We start from the raw sequence: 17,128 nt of genomic DNA, 5'->3' as shown, positions 1-17,128 counted from the left end.
AAATTTTGTTTCATCCTTCAGAAATCAACTCAAGCATTACTTCATTAGGATGCTTCCTCTATCCTCTTTGTCACAGCTTAAATTTTCCATTGTCCATATGATTATCTGATTAATATTTGTCTTTCCTGATGGATTTTAAGCTCCATGAGAACTAACAGCATGTTGCTCTTTGTTCATATATTCCCATTGCCTGATGTTTTGCTTAACACACAGTAGTCATTTAATACTATTTGCTGATGGAATAAATGAATTTCTAATTTTTCTTCTTTCTTTGTAGGTCTGTCATTTTCATTAATAACTGCCACTTAGAGGTACCAAAGTAAAGGAAATTTGCTATATTTAATGTTTTCCAGTTCAGGTTCGAGGTCCAGAGAGCAGCAAGAATGGGTAATTTTCAATTTAAAATATTTATAAATTACAAAATAACGATTCTTTAAGCTACATGGATTTAATAGAATTAACATAACTTTATTGTTATTTCTTCTTTTTCAAATAATAAGTAAATAATTTATTTTTTAGGTTTAGAAGAACACATGATGTTTTTAGAAAAAATGTCACAGTTAATTATGAGTGCATTGCCAAAAGCCAAGTGAGTATTGTAATAAAGATTTCACTATGTGGAGTTTAAGACACAAAACAAATGAACATAGGGGAAAGGAGAGAAAAATAAGATAAAAAGAGACAGGGAGGCAAAGAACAAGAGATTCTTAAATACAGAGAACAAACTGAGGGTTGCTGGTGGGGGGATGGGCTAAATGGAGGGATTAAGGCATTAATGGGCATTAAGGAGGGCACTTTTAGGAGCACCAGGTATCCTATGTGAGAGATGAATCACGGGGTTCTACTTCTGAAACCAGTACTACACTGTATGTTAACTAACTTGAATTTAAATAAATAAATTAAAAAAGAGGTGTACATTTGGATACCATATTTCCTGTATATCTATTTGACATGAAAGTAATGTGTATCTATCTCAGTATATATATTATAGTATATTATATATACAATTATATATGCACATGCATATATAAATACATATATGATTGTTTAACATAGAACTTTGAGAGCTGTTTGATAGTGAATGGAAACAGTTTTGTCTTGCATTATTTGTACACAGCTATCAATGAACCTATTGTTTTATAAAGAAATAGTATTGATTAAACAGGAAGGAAATTTAACACAGGTCTATATTCAGAATAGAGGTGTTAAATTCCCGATTCCAATCCAGATTCTGCCATGCGGTTTTACATCATTTGCTCTGTCTCTTTGAGCCTCTTTTTCTATGTCTATAGAATGGGAATGATCCCACCTTCTTCCTGTGAGGGATAGTCATACATATGGATATATTTGAAAAGTCTTAGCGTAGAGACGGACATAAAATAATTCCTTGGCAAATTCACCTACTGATGATAGTGATAATGGGAGAATAATGACAATGCTACTGTCTTTTGGGGGCCTTATTTAATCAATATGTAATTTTTGTTTTAACTGTTTTCATTTTAGACATTCCAGTTTATTCAATGATTTTGTTGAATCTGAATTTTTTCTGATTGATGGCGATTCATTACTTGCTACATGCATATGTGAGAAATCATTAAAGCAGGGGCAGCAGCTCCACTTCTTTTATGTAATTGAATGCTATCTTATGGATCTTATCAGTAAAGGAGGACAATTTGCCATAGTTTTCTTCAAGGTAACATGTGATTTAAGACCTAAACCTAAAATTCCTTACTATTTTATATTTTTTTCTTATTAACATGTTAAATACATCTATAAGAATTCATAGTTTAAAGGGAAGAACAGAAAAAATACCCATAGTCCCCGTATTCAGAAGTTACCACATTTAAGGTTATATTTTATTTGCAACCATTAAACTTTATATAAAGACACACACGCTCATGAAGGAGGATGAGTAGTCTCTACAGAAGCTCAGTTGGATTCAACTTTTCCAACTCGGAGAAGCGCTTCTGTTTTCAGAACTCTGTAGTCAGTTTCTTTGAGCCTGGAAAAATGTCAAACTCATTGATACTACTTCATTTATTCTTTGTTCCATAGTAAATACCTCTGAGGGAAGGTATTTGGTCTTCCTTTTCTGATTATGAATATAATTAATAAAATATTAACAGTATCAAATACAGAAGTATAACCACTACCACCCTTTCCTTATCCTATCCCTGAAGGTAACCAAGGTATTACCCTTAAGGGTTTTGGAATGTGTCTGTTCAGTCATTTTGCAGTCAACACTATTGTTAGATTTTTAAACATTGCTGACTTCTTGCAAGTGATGTTTTGAATACAGAGCCGGTATTCTAACCTCATGTTTCCAGTCCAGTTTACTGCACTAATTTTGATCTGTTGAGAAAAACCTCTGCTGCTTCAGGACAATCACACTAAATTGGGATCGTCCTCTCCAAGTGGTTCACCTCAGCTTCCTGTTCTGGATAATTTATATCCGCCATTTGCTTTTGCATATTTTTTCTCTCCTTTTTCTTTTTGAAGTGAAATTGGAGAGGAAAAGAATTAGACTACGAAGGGAAAGTATGATAAACCCTGAGCATTATGTGCTTGCTTAATGGGGACGCCTGTATTTAAATCCAAACTGTGATTTATGGCACATATTTGTGAAATGACAGTCAAGGTCTGACTATAACGCGGAACAAAACTGTATCGGAACCTTTTCTTCTAATGACTTTAATGATACGTGTAAACCAACGAAATGGTAATTTCAAAAAAAATATACTTTATTCCAATTTTACAGGATGCTGAGTATGCATATTTCAGCTTCCCTGAACTTCTTCCTTTGAGAACTGCTTTCATTCTTCATCTTCAGCATAATACCACCATTGATGTTCAAACAGAATTTTCTGGATGCTTGTCACAAGGATGGAAAAGTTTCTTAGAAGACAGTTACCCATATTACCTGATGGTTGCAGATGAAGGCCTGAACCATCTGCAAACGCACCTTTTCAACTTTTTAATTATTCAGTCTTGGTCAATCAAAGTCAATGTTGTGCTTTCCTCAGGGCAAACATCCAATATTCTTCGACTTTATGCGTACCTTATGCCAAGCACGTACACGAACCAAACTTTTTTCAAAGAGGTAATTGATATCTAAATATAAATTTCTTCTAGACTTTTACAGAATTTTCCAAGTTACTTGACTTTTATTTCTACCACTTCTATGGAAATTATCATAGGTTTCACAGAGAGGTATAGAAAATTAACAATAATGATAATACAAATGCAATCATATGTTCAGAACTTGTAATAACAACAATGATTGGTACTTCTCATGAGTCATTTTTTAAATCTTGTCAACAGCTCTTTAGTTAGGTGTAAGTATCATCCGTGTTTTGCAGATGAGGAAATAGATACTTGAGTAAGTAATTTGCTCATTATCAATAGTAAATGAATAATAAAGCATGGATTGAAAAGGAGCAGTCTGACTTTAGCCCTTATGTGCGTAACTACTGTGTGGTATACTGCCTCCAAGTTAATGAAGGTCAGAAATGCACTCATTTGGAGGTAAAAACTCATGCCTCTGTTGCTAAGACATACTGGTGAAATACTTGTTAATACGGTAGTTTTAATGAGAAAACAATGGAGAAGGGTGATGAGGATGGGAAATAAGCAAAATGCTTATTTCATAATATTAAGGCATTAATAGAATTTTCAGAGTATTTAGATTTTAATCCTTTGCTTGATCTTGTTATTTTGCTGCATTGGTATATTTGACAATTACTACATTGAAATTTGGGGAGTTAAAAATACTAATTTTATAAATGAATCTAGTTTCTGGTTAATTTTCACTACTTATAGTGAATCCTCATATGGAGATATTAATTCTGTATTTCATCAAAATAATTTGTGAGTCAATTAACATTTTTTACTCTTTGACAATACTGTCATACTCCTTCTGCTATTTGGAAACATCCAGATGGTTGTCATGAAATCTGATAAGATAGTTTGTTTTGCTATAGTTAGAATCCCAGTCATTAAACTATTTCCAACTCTAGTTGCCTGCTGTGGGTAGGATCAGCCCTGGAGTTGATTTTTATATTGGGAAGAGGAACTGTAATCAATTGATCTCATTTCATTCTGTGAAAACATTTTCTGAATCTGAGCTTGAAGAGTGCTCTACAAACATCCTTCCCAGTCCGTCCTTAAGAAGATTTTTTTAAAGGTCCCTGGCGGGCTCAGCAGTTGGGTGACTGACTTCAGTTCAGGTCATGATCTCAAAACTCATGAGTTTGAGCCCCGCCGAGCTCTGTGCTGATAGCTCAGAGCCTGGAGCCTACTTCGGATTCTGTGTCTCCTTCTCTCTGTCCCTCCCCTGCTCGCACTCTGTCTCTCTGTCTCTCTCTCTCTCTCAAGAATAAATAAACATTACAAAAATTGAAAAAGAAAATTTTTTTTTAATTTTAGGTTTTATTTCTAGTATAATAATATGTTTCCTAGGTTAGTGAGTACTCATTTTAAAGAGGTTGTTTCACTTATCTATTTGAGGACTATATGAAATGCAAATAAAAATTCAGTGTAATAAGTGATGAATCACTGAATTCTGAAGCCAGTATTACACTGTATATTAACTAACTAAAATATAAATAATAAAAACAGTATATGATGATAATGGCTGGATAATAGGTACCTGAGGGGAGATGATGCTATTGCTTATTTAAATGTATGTTTGAAAATTTTCACAATAAAATATAATGTATTAAATGGGCGCACTTTTTTTTTTTTTTGAGATGTTGGAAATGTTCTAAAATTAGATTATGGTGATGGTTACACAACTCTGTAACTTTACCAAAAGCCATTGAATTGTCCCCTTTATGTGAATTTTATGTTATGCTAATTATACTTTTTACAAAGTTTTTTAAAAAATAAAATGCACTAAGTTCCCGGACAAATATTAATTCAGCAAAGACAACATAGTGCTGCTTGACAGACTTTAAAAGTATTGTTGATGATCTGTAATTACATTAGTGTAATTTTTTTAACTTGGAAATATATTTTCACAATTATATCTTCAATATATGATTTTCTGTAGTTGGAAAGTGATTAGATATTTTATTTATGACAATTTATGTGACTTGCTTTTCTTTTACAGAATAAAAAGAAGATTGAGAATGCTTATAAAATCCTGATTAAACAATTGCAAGAATGTAGAATTTTAGCACTAGAATCTCTTTTTGGAAATTTAAAATGGAAAAATATGATGGACGAGGTACTGAAACTTTTAAAAACTTTTTATTTGAACTAATTTTTTAGTTATAAAAAAAAGTTGCAAAAATAGTACTGAGTTCCCATAGACTTCTCACTCAGCTTTCCCTAATGTTAGCATCTTATGTAACCATGGTGCATTTTTCAAAACCAGGAAATTAACATCAGTGTAATACTATTAACTAAGCTTCAGACATTATTTGAGGTTCACTTACTTTTCCATGAATGTCCTTTTTCTGTTCCAAGATTCTGTCTAGGGCTCCACATCCATTTAGTTATTTCTATCTAGTCTCCTCCAATCTGTAGTAGTTTCTCAGTGTTTCCTTATCCTTCATGACCTTGATGTCTTTCATGACCTTGATGATGATATACATGGTGGTGATGGCTACATGGATGTATATTTATCTTCAAACTCATCAAGCCTGGTCTTTCTGAGCACTGTTTTACACTTTTTGAAACCAAGATGTACCATTCTTATCTTGTATTTTTTCTATCCCAGCCTTGAAATCAACTACTTCTCTAAGCAGTTCTGGTTGCTTTTATTGGAAAGTAGAATTTAGAAGCCAAGATCTGGGAATTAATGTTTGTTCATTTCCACTGGGATGTCATTACTATAAGGACTTTTCAGCAGACACAGCTAGGAAATATATGTATATATGATAAGCCATGCATACACATCTGTCTGTTTTTTTTAAATCTATCTATGTATCTATGTATCTATCTAGCATATATCTATCATCTATCTTAAATATCATGCTTTCACACCAATGACTTTTACTCCAGTTCAACTTCATATGCTTCATTTTACCCCTCCCATTTCTTTATTTGTAATTTCTTTCTCCAACTGTGAGAAATTCAGCTCTCTCATTACATACAATATATTTACTTATTTTTCATCAATTCTAATATATACATATAGTTTTAGAATTGCTAACCATATCATGTGAGAAACATATTCACTAGGTGGATTACGGGATTTATGTGCAGTTCTTTTTAGCCTTAGTCATAGAATATGTTAAAATACTGCTTTCCAAAGTTTTTTAGGTTAGTTCTTTTCTTGCTCACCCCATTCAGTTTGGTTATGTTATTCATTATTAATACAGGTAGGTTTGTTGGTTAATATTTGTATTTCATTTTGGGTCCCTCCCACCCATATTCAGATCTTTAAAGTAAAAAAAAAAATTAATGTTTATTTATTTTTGAGAGAGAGAGAGCACAAGCAGGGGAGGGGCAGAGAGAGAGAGGGAGACACAGAATCCGAAGCAGGCTCCAGGCTCTGAGCTGTCAGCACAGAACCAGACGTGGGGCTTGAACTCACAAACTGTGAGATCGTGACCTGAGCCAAAGTTGGACACTCAACCAACTGAGCCACCCAGGTACCCCAACCATATCCAGATTTTAAAAAATTAACCTGTTTATTTTGGAGGGTATGTGAAAGGTATATGAAATATACTTATGATTCTAAGAATCAGAGATATACAAAAGGATATACTCTAAAAAGTGACACTTTACTCTTATCCCTGCTACTCTGATCCCATTTTCTACTGTTCACCACACTTCCAAATACTTCTGTAGGTAACTTGTCTCTTTAGTTTCAGGTTTATCCTTCTGGTGTTCTTTCTTTTCTTTCCTTTTAAAAATTAATTAATTAATTTTTGCACAAAAAAGCAGACGTGTGTATTTTCTTATATCCTCTTCTTTCTTAAATAAAGGATCACATAATGTAGATATTCTTTAGTGACTTTCTTTGCAGATTTAGCATGTTCTAGAAATCATTTTAAAGAGATTTTAAAAATCTGTCTCATTATGTTATATAGCTGCATAACACTCCCTTGTGTGGATATACTGTAATTTATTTAACCAATTTCCTACTCTGGAATTTATATTTATTTATATTTAAATATGTTTTATATATTTTTATTTATACAAATATAAATGCTGTAATGACTAATGATATGTATGTGCAATTTTGTATTATTAGAGGTATACCTTCAGAGTAGATTTTAAAAATGGAATTGATGTGTCAAAAGGTAAGTGTATATATTGCTTACTTAGGTCTTATCAATTGTCTTTCTAAAAGGATTATATCACTTTTTTTTTGTCTTTCAGTTTTTAATACTTCTCTGTATATTACAGATATGAGCACTCTCATCTTAAAATTTTATTTATTGTTTTTAACAAATATTTATAGTTTTATGTAATCCCTATATCTATCTTTGTATGATTTTTTCTGGTAAGATCACTTGAATAAAAATATTTTTTTAGATGTCATGATGTTTACAGTTTTCTTCTGTGACAGGCATGTGAAACTATTTCTCTGCTTAAGCAACTCTGGCCAGAAGGATCTGACATTCGGCGTGTTCTTTGCGTTACTTCATGCTCGTTGTCTTTGAGAATGTACCATCACTTTTTAGAAAACAGGAACAAGACTATCTCTGATCAGAACACTGACATCCAAGAGGTGTGATTATTATAACTTTCCTGTGAAACTTCATTGCTGTCCACTTTTGAAATTTCATTGATTTCTATCTGCCTTTTCTTCCTTTTGGTATTTTATTTATTTCCCTAGTTTATTCGTATAAATTTCCCCCCAAGAGGGAAAAACTGGAATTTGTTTACAGGAAATATCTATTATATTGTTATATGATCTAGTGTTTTACTATACAGATTTTTGTACTTCTTAGTACCCATTCAAGTCACATTTGTCCAATCATCCAGAAGAAGGAGGAATAAGAAAGGAAATTAGCACATGGTGACAGCTTACATTATCATGTTCTGGGCTCTATGCCTTGTGCCTTTATATACTCACAACTGCATTTTAAGGGAGGTATTGTTATTCCCACTTCACATATGGGAACACCTGAGGTTCAGATAGTCCAGGAAACATTCCTCAATTAAATAGCAGTGTGAATTGAACCCATGTCTGTTTTGTTCAAATTCCATAATACCAAACTGTCTTTAGAAAGAACATCCTCATTGTAGTGTCTTAGTGCCGTCCTTGCTAGAGAAGTACTAAAGGTCTTAAACTTTTTTAAAATTTTACTTTAATTTATTAAAAACTGTTTTTTTAATGTTTATTTTTGAGAGAGGGGGAGAGAGAGAGAGAGAGAGGGTGCAAGTGGGGGATACACAGAGAGAGAGGGAGACACAGAATCTGAAGCAGGCTCCAGGCTCTGAGCTGTCAGCACAGAGCCCAATGAGGGGCTCAAACTCACTAACTGTGAGATCATGACCTGATTCGAAGTTGGAGGCTTAATGGACTGAGCCACCCAGGTGCGCCCCCCCACCCCACCGAAGGTGTTAAACTTCTTTATGGTTGATAGAGTCCCTTAAGACTCTGCTGGCCAGTATGGATTTGCTCTTCAGTAAATAGTCCTCCTTATATATATATGTGTACATATGCACATGTACACACACATGTGTGTACACACATTATTTTATATACAACCTGACTGCGAGGGCATTCTTGCTTGAAAGTTTTTATTAAAGAAAAATGAAACATTTTGTAGCATTTTTGTACACTCTCAGAGAAATGAACAGGACTTACAGCATTTTACCTAACATCCTTTATATTTGGTTTTCCAATATCTACTTGAATACATATTTAGTAAAATATTTTTTACATGATTAGGCACGACATTTTAAATTATTATCACAAAAATGATACCAGACCGAGTGTATCTCTGGAACTTCTTTAACTATTAGACTACTTGGCCTTCTGGGGGCATTCTGAAATAAGTCTTAATTTTGCTTTACTGACAACCCTGCAAACATTTGAAGATGGCTTGGAGACCCTTGTCCCATTATGTTAAATATGCCCATTTCTTCACACTTTTTCTAATTGGGTAAGTTTTTTAGATGTGTCCTAGTTTATTCACTATGGTAATGTTCAGTGTAACTTTTATTTTTTTTTATTTTTATTTTTTTTCAACGTTTTTATTTATTTTTGGGACAGAGAGAGATAGAGCATGAACGGGGGAGGGGCAGAGAGAGAGGGAGACACAGAATCGGAAACAGGCTCCAGGCTCTGAGCCATCAGCCCAGAGCCTGACGCGGGGCTCGAACTCACGGACCACGAGATCGTGACCTGGCTGAAGTCGGACGCCCAACCGACTGCACCACCCAGGCGCCCCTCAGTGTAACTTTTCAAGTATGGTGCTTTAGTGGCTCCTGAGTGGCTAGTCGGTTAAGCGTCCAACTTCAGCTCAGGTCATGATCTCACGGTTTGTGGGTTCGAGCCCCGTGTTGGGCTCTGTGGTGATAACTCAGAGTCTGGAGCCTGTTTCAGATTCTGTGTCTCCCTCTCTCTGCCCCTCCCCTGCTCACGCTCTGTCTCTCTCTGTCTCAAAAATAAATAAACATTGAAAAAAATTTAAAGTTGATGCTTTAGGGGCACCTGGGTGGCTCAGTCAGTTGAGCATCCAACTTCGGCTGAGTCGTGATCTCATGGCTTGAGGGTTGGAGCCCCACATCAGGCTCTGTGCTGAGAGTTCAGAGCTTGGAGCCTGCTTCAGATTCTGTGTCTCCCTCTCTCTCTCTGCCCCTCCTCGCTCACTCTGTCTCTCTCTCTCAAAAATAAATAAAAAGATGAAAAAAATTTAAAGTATGATGCTTTAGACAGAATAGGGCATTTAAAGTATGGCTCCATCAGTGCAAAGCCCTGTGGGATCATGGCTTCTTTAGACGCTGGACCAGCTCACCTAAAGTTAGGCTTCACTAAAAATACTAAAGAATGCTTTATGTAAACTGCTCTTCAGCTGGCAGTTCCCTGTCCCCTTACCTGAATTCTGTATTTTATATGCATTCAAATTTATGTATGAAGAAAAAAACTCAAAAACATAGAATTAAGAATGTAATAAAGTGTGATTCCTACACAGGAAAATGTGGCTGCTGACTGTTGTGGTACTACATGCAATTCATAGCCTGGTGGTCTCTAGTTTGCCTTCTTTATTTTATTCAGGTGGAAAGTAATTGCTTAGACATGATGCAAGAAATGGAAGATTTGTGTAAACTGCATTGTCTCAGTGTGGTTTTTCTACTCCACTCACCTCTTTCTCAAAGGGCCCGTGCTAGATTCATCACTTCCCATTGGGCTAAGAACATTCAGACTTTCTTGAAAATGGTAAATATGCTCTGTATTAGTTTGTTTATTTTTTGTTTCAATTGTGTGATATAAAGAAACCACAGTCACCTTCAAAACAGATTTAAAAGGGAATAATGGCAGCCCTTTGGGGACTTTAAAGGTTTAATGGCCCAAGTCATTTTCTTGCTAATTTCAACAACTCTGTTTGGTAATAATAACAAACAGCATGCTATATATCCAGCCTAAGGAAAAAACTCTCTATTTTCCTTCTTCCAGTTTCTGTCAAGATCAGGTTTTTGTGTTATTAATTATGTGAGATTGGTAACCATTGTATTCTGCTCTTGAGAGGAATTAAAGATACAAATGTAATAGTTATTTTTGTCCATTACAGATATTACTTAGAGAATATTTGTAGACTGTAGGAAAATAGCAAAAACAAAAGAAAAAATTACCCAGGTACCCACTATTCAAGTCAATAACTATTAATATTTTGGTTTATTCTCTTAATTTTAAATGAATAAGTCTTTCTGTTATTTTTTGTTATTGTTTGAGACATTGGAATGAATATATATATTCATATTCATATATGACATTTTCTTCTCACATATTTTTAGAAGTTTTCTTTCATACTCTTGGTTAGCATAATTTTTTAGTGGCCACTATTTTTGTAATGGATGTACCATGGTTTACTCACCCATTCTTATATTGTGGAATATTAAGAGGGTTTTAATTGTTATAAATGCTGCTGCTATTCTCCTGGTTTTTGAGTGTAAGCCTTTTCCTTTGATTTGGGGATGTTGACTTAGACTTCATGCCCAGAAGTGGGATTAGTGGATCAATTTAAATGGAAAATTTAAAAAAAATTTTTTTTAATGTGTATTTATTTTTGAGAGAGAGACAGACTGCAAGCAAGGGAGGGGCAGAGAGAGAGGAAGACACAGAATCCAAAGCAGCTCCAGGCTCCGAGCTGTCAGCACAGAGCCCAATGTGGGGCTCAAACTCACAAACCATGGGATCATAACCTGAGCCAAAGTTGGACATTCAACCAACTGAGCCACCCAGGCGCCCCTAAATGGAAAATTTTAGAGAATCTTGACACTTTTAGTCAAAATATTCAAGAAAAATATTTTAGAACCAATCAATTAGTAAGCTAGCCCCAAAATATTTATCTAATGTATATGCATTGTGTGAATCAATGGGGATACAGTGAGAAAAATAAGACTATATTTACCCATCTCATCCTACCACTTTCATAGAGCTACATTTTGCAGGAAGACAGATACTGATTTTTTAAAATTAATATGAAGGAAGAATTACAGGATACTTTAGAGTCTGATGATAAAAAGTCTCAGTTCAGTTAGAAAAGGATGGCTTCTTCCAAGAATTGAAGAGATGTGAAGTAATGCAAATATTGAAGGATGAGTAGGGATTGGCAAGTTGGTGAGAGGAAGGACACTGGATTCTAGGAGATGAAACAGCATGCGGGATCATCCTGACAATGGCATGATCAAGGAACTGGAATACAACTTGTAGAACTAGAATAGAAAGAGAAAGTGATAAAGCTGAAGAGATGGGTAAGAGGCAAATCACATAGGTCTGTATAGGTCCTGTGAAGAGAATGTGGAGATTTAACTTGATCATAAGCACAATGAGAACCAACTGAATGATTGCAAGGAGATGAATGGCACTTTCATTAAAAAACAATTTCTTCTGGGCGCCTGGGTGGCTCAGTCGGTTAGGCGTCTGACTTCAGCTCGGCATGATCTCACAGTCTGTGAATTAGAGCCCTGCGTGGGACGCTGTGCTGAAACCTCAGAGCCTGGAGCCTGCTTCTGATTCTGTGTCTCCCTCTCTCTGCCCTTCCCCTGCTCATGCTCTCTCTCTGTCACAAAACAAAACATTAAAAAAAAATTTCTTTGGCTTGCAGTGCAGAGAGTTCATTGTAGAGGTAAAAGTGGATTTGGGGAAACCATTTGGGTGATTGTTACCTCAGTTGATATATATGCTAATGATATTAAGGACTAAGGAAATGGTAAGTAGGGATGAATAGCAGTAGGCAATTTCAAGAATTGTTTAAAGTATAAACTTAAGTTTAATGTGGGCATGGGGAAAAGGGAGGAGTCAAATGACTCTAGATCTCTGGCTAGAGCTTTTGTGGGGACAATATCATTGTATGAAGTATAATTGCGAAGAAAGATTATGAATTCAGTTTTGGGAATATTGAGTTTATGATGCCAGTGAAATATCCAAATGGAGATATCTAGTAAACAATTTGAAATACTGGTTTGGAGCTTAGTGGAGTGGAGTAAGTTGGTGGTAAAGAATTGGGAATCACTAGCCTATGGATGTTAATTAATGCCATGGTGGTGGATAAAATTATTTTGGGAAAGACAAGAGGGCCTAGGACAGAGACCTGAGATACTCCAATATTAAATGGTTAGGGATAGATTGACACTAGCAAAAGACACTGAGAAGGAGCTGCTTAGATGAATAGAGCAGAAAGCTAAGACAATAGATTGTTGTGAAGGTCAAAGGAACTGGGATTTTCAAAAGGTGGTTGTGGTTAATAGTACCAAATGCTATGGAGGTTGAGGACCAAAAATACTACTTTGGGTTTAATGACATAGGACTCACTGTTGATTTTAATGAAGAGACATATTAATGGAGAGCCTAGAAGCAAAAATCTGTGGTAGAGTGGGTTCAGTGGTGAGTAGAAAGGAGAAAATAAAGGTGAAAATAAGTTTACATGTAACAGGTTGAGATTAAGGAAAGTGACACAGGATAAAATGGGATAGGAAAGTGTTTCTATTAGGAATGTTTTTAAAATGGCAAAGACAGAGCATGTTTAAATGCTGATCATAAAATTAAGAGAATAGGATGAAAATACAAGGAAAATAAGGTGAGAGGGGATAGGATCTAGAGTATATTCTTATACAGAGGGAGCAATATTGCCATTTTTGTAGGAGACAATAAAGAAAGAACAGTGCAACATTGGCTGTGATAGAAGTTGTAGGATAACTTTGTTCCTATGTGCTGGTTCAATTTTCTTTGTGAAGTAGGAGACAAAGTCATATGCTGAATGTTGTGGTAAGGAAGCAAGCCCAGAAGTTTAGAACCAGGAAATATTTTGGAAATATTTATTGGGGAACTTAGGGGAGTAAACTGTACTGAGAAACAGAGAAACCATTCTGTCCTGCCTAGCACTTTTGAATGCTTATTTGAAGTTTTTGACAAAACAATTATAGTGGCATCACTTTGTATTATTGTATGATTTTCTTTTTCTGTAGTCGCAACAACATGGCCATAGGCACAAGGAAAGCAACTAATTGGATGGTATGGAAAAAAGGGACAAGATAATTTAGGCACAAAAATGCTATTAGTGGATCTATACAGTTTGATGGAAAATAAAAAAGGAAAAGAGACTTTAGTATCTTTGCAAGAAGGTAGTAAAAATGATAGACTAGGAAACAAAGTTTCCTGGAGACAGACCAAATGGACTCTATTGGATAAGGAGAAAGTAGAGGAACGTAGAACTGGACGTCCTGATATGATCAATAAAGAATTGTGAATGATCATTAGACAAAGTTAAAGGCATGGGTCAACAGGTGGGAGTGAGGAAGTATTCATCAGGGAGTGTGGCAGATGCTATTGTTGTTTCCTTATCTATGTCTCCCACTTACCTATTTTTCCCTCTTACTGTAAGTGCAACTCTCTGCCTGAAGGTTTTGTTTTCTTGATCTGAAATGCTGGGGTATTAATGTTTCTCATGCCTTCCACCAATGACAGATGAGGAGTTGGTGGATGAAGACCCCAGCTTCCTTGTATACAGGTTGATATAACTCTGAAATGTAGTTAGGGATTCTTTAGGGATTGGGGAAAAATAATAATTGTTGGTCTATGTATAACAAATATTATTGAAAAAGAAAATTACCATCTTCTGCCCCCACTACATCTCCCTCATAAAGTGTCCATGAGTTGGGGAGGGGGAGAGAGTTGGGGAATAAATGAATAGAATCACCATAAGTGGGGTGGGAAGGGCATGATAGAATCTTCCTAAAGTTTCAGGGGTCTGTGTATAAAAAGAAGCTGTGATTTAGTTCCCAGGAAAAAGACTGGGAGAAAGCTAGCCTCACCTAGGATACCTGTGGCTATGTATGCCAGGGAACTTGTCTGGAAAATGCAGTGTGTTGTCTAGGCATGAAAGTGTGGGAAATCTTCCCTATGCTTCCTGAGGGAAGGGCATCTAAAAGTTCCTGTATGCTCTAAATGAGTCATGGTAGTTGATCGAGAGGGAAGGAGAACCTGTGATTCTTCACAGAGTTCTCAGAAGCCAGATGAGGGGATTTAAGTGGGAAATGACATGGAAAAAAACCCTCTAAATTTGAAGACTATATTTCAGTACTCTAGGAATTCCATGGAACCAACTAGAGGCCAATCCATGGCCATTTGACCATTTAATCTCTATATAAGAGATCTGGGACTATTGCCTGTATAGAATACTAAAGAGTGAGGTATAACTGGAGACAGCCATACTGAGTGGTAGGCACTTTTTTTTTTTTTTTTTACTGAAATGAGGATGACACTTAGGTAACACTCCTGTCAAAGTCTGGCATGGGAGGTGCAGTGGCGGCTCATGAAGGGAATTGATCTGAGTGTGACTAGGAAGTAATTGGATTTTACTTTGTAGTGCTTAGATTATATTTATTGAAATAGCATAATAGGGATGTAGGACCAACAATTAAAGTTAAGAAACAAATATTCATGATTGTTTATCTAGGTTTGTATTTATGGGCATTTACAACTGTTCTAACAGAAGTGTTACAAGGTTTTGTGTTGTGGTGAACACAATATCATGTGGTTCTGCTGATGCTTTGGGGAAAAATATTTTCCTATATCCCAAATCCCATTGGGGAATTTTCTCTAAGTAAGTTTTAAATGTTTATATATTTATTTTGAGAGAGAGAGAGAGAGAGAGAGAATCCCAAGAAGGTTCCACGCTGTCAGCGCACAGCCCCACAGGGAACTCGATCTCAAGTGATATCATGACCTGAGCCGAAATCAAGTGTTGGATACATATCCGACTGAGCCACCCAGGTGCCCCTCATTTATAGAGTTTTATAAGCAATTTTCTTTATGGACAATGGTCATTAGGTGAAAAGGATATTATAAAGTCTGTCTAAATTGTGGAATGTTCTAAGATGGCTCTGCAGGACATTGTGGTTGTAGCTGATAGAAACCATCATTCTTTAATTAGGATGGCATGGACTGCTGGGCAAGATAGGAATAGCTACCAGTTATTTTGCACCAGATTTATGTGTGTACTTTGCCTAGCCTATTAACGTATATTACTACTACTCTTATATCTTCATTTTACAAATGAAAAACTTGGGCTCAGAAAGGTTAAGTGGCCCATTAGCACAACTGAGTGATCGAGTTGGAGCTAACTTCATTTCTCTCCAGCCTCCAAATCTGTGCCCTTCCCACCATCCTCTGCTTTCTTAATGCGGGGAAACAACTGATTATCCCACAGTCAAGCATCCCTCTGTTCCTTTCTATTCTCCATGCTTCATTTTGGTAGCACCCAGTGACTGGAAGTGTAAATTCAGGTAGCCTCTGAAATGTTCACAAAGAAAGGCATGTTCTGAGACCTCTGGAGAAAGCAGCTAAGCAAACTGAAGGGAGAGTTTAATATTTACTCACATCTGGACACTTGGAGACCACATGGAGGCACCTCTTGTAGGAAGTGTATAAAATGAGGAATATTTGCTATACTATTTTCACACGTTACTGTGTACTTAGTAGTATTTTGTGAAAGGATTAGGTGGAGAGAACCTTACATGACAGTGGTTTTCCAAGTATGGTTCCCTTGACCAACAGCATCAGCATCACCTGGGAACTTCTTAGAAATGCAAATTCTTAGGCTCTACCCCAAACCTACTGAATCAATCTCTGGGGATGATGCCTAGTAATCTGTGTTTTATCTGAAAATCTTTCCATGTGAGGCTTATGCTGAAGTTTGAGAACCACTGCTCTATGGCTCTGTGGAGGTCTTTTTAGTATTTTATTATTGTTTAAATTACACTATAGGCAGGAGGCTCCTACTTTGATATTTATGATTTCTCATGAACCTTGGGCAGTCTCCCTAACTTATTTGGTCAAAACTAGGTTTTCAAAGCAGTAGCCCATAGCCACAAGTGGATATTGAGCATTTGAAATGTGGGTAGTCTGAATTGAGGTGTGCTCTAAGCTTAATTTTTTTTTCTTTTTTTCAACGTTTTATTTATTTTTGGGACAGAGAGAGACAGAGCATGAACGGGGGAGGGGCAGAGAGAGAGGGAGACACAGAATCGGAAACAGCCTCCAGGCTCTGAGCCATCAGCCCAGAGCCTGACGCAGGGCTCGAACTCACGGACCGCGAGATCGTGACCTGGCTGAAGTCGGACGCTTAACCGACTGCGCCACCCAGGCGCCCCGAGGTGTGCTCTAAGTTTAAAAGAAACACCAGATTTCAAAAGAATTTAGTATGAAAAACACATAAACTATTCTGTTGATATTTTTACATGGATTACACATTGAAATGATAACATTTTGGATATGTCATGTTAGATCAATAAATTAATTTTGCTTTTTTTTTTTAAATGTGACTTCTAGAAAATTTAGAATGAGATATATGCTGCTTGCCCATGTTACGTTTCTATTGGATACTTCTGGGGTCAGTTTCCACATCAACATAGATAAATAAATTGTTCATGTTCGGAAAGTGTTTGGTTTTATCATTGAGGGATTGTGGAGCAGAGAACACTCGGTTTTCCCCCTACTGAA

At 36.0% G+C, this 17,128-nt stretch overlaps 1 protein-coding gene across 1 annotated transcript in view; it reads left to right on the top strand.

Annotated features, from left to right (window-relative positions):
• The first annotated feature begins 231 nt into the window (after positions 1 to 231).
• LOC124520577 (probable ATP-dependent RNA helicase DDX60) overlaps positions 232 to 17,128 on the top strand; it is a 98,802-nt gene continuing 81,905 nt past the window's right edge. The window contains exons 1-7 of the mRNA XM_047091550.1: positions 232 to 387; positions 520 to 589; positions 1,504 to 1,693; positions 2,759 to 3,100; positions 5,111 to 5,227; positions 7,523 to 7,684; positions 10,184 to 10,345. Of these exons, the coding sequence (XP_046947506.1) occupies positions 384 to 387; positions 520 to 589; positions 1,504 to 1,693; positions 2,759 to 3,100; positions 5,111 to 5,227; positions 7,523 to 7,684; positions 10,184 to 10,345 (1,047 nt within the window). The 5' untranslated portion in view covers positions 232 to 383. The remainder of the gene's footprint in view (positions 388 to 519; positions 590 to 1,503; positions 1,694 to 2,758; positions 3,101 to 5,110; positions 5,228 to 7,522; positions 7,685 to 10,183; positions 10,346 to 17,128) is intronic.

The sequence above is a fragment of the Lynx rufus genome, unplaced genomic scaffold, assembly GCF_022079265.1.
Source record: "Lynx rufus isolate CCGP_SWC_20201006 ecotype Redwood Valley unplaced genomic scaffold, mLynRuf1.p SCAF_3, whole genome shotgun sequence".
Classification (NCBI taxonomy): Eukaryota; Metazoa; Chordata; class Mammalia; order Carnivora; family Felidae; genus Lynx; species Lynx rufus.
The sequence above is the reverse complement of the archived record's forward strand: the minus strand, read 5'-3'. Positions and strand labels throughout refer to the sequence as shown.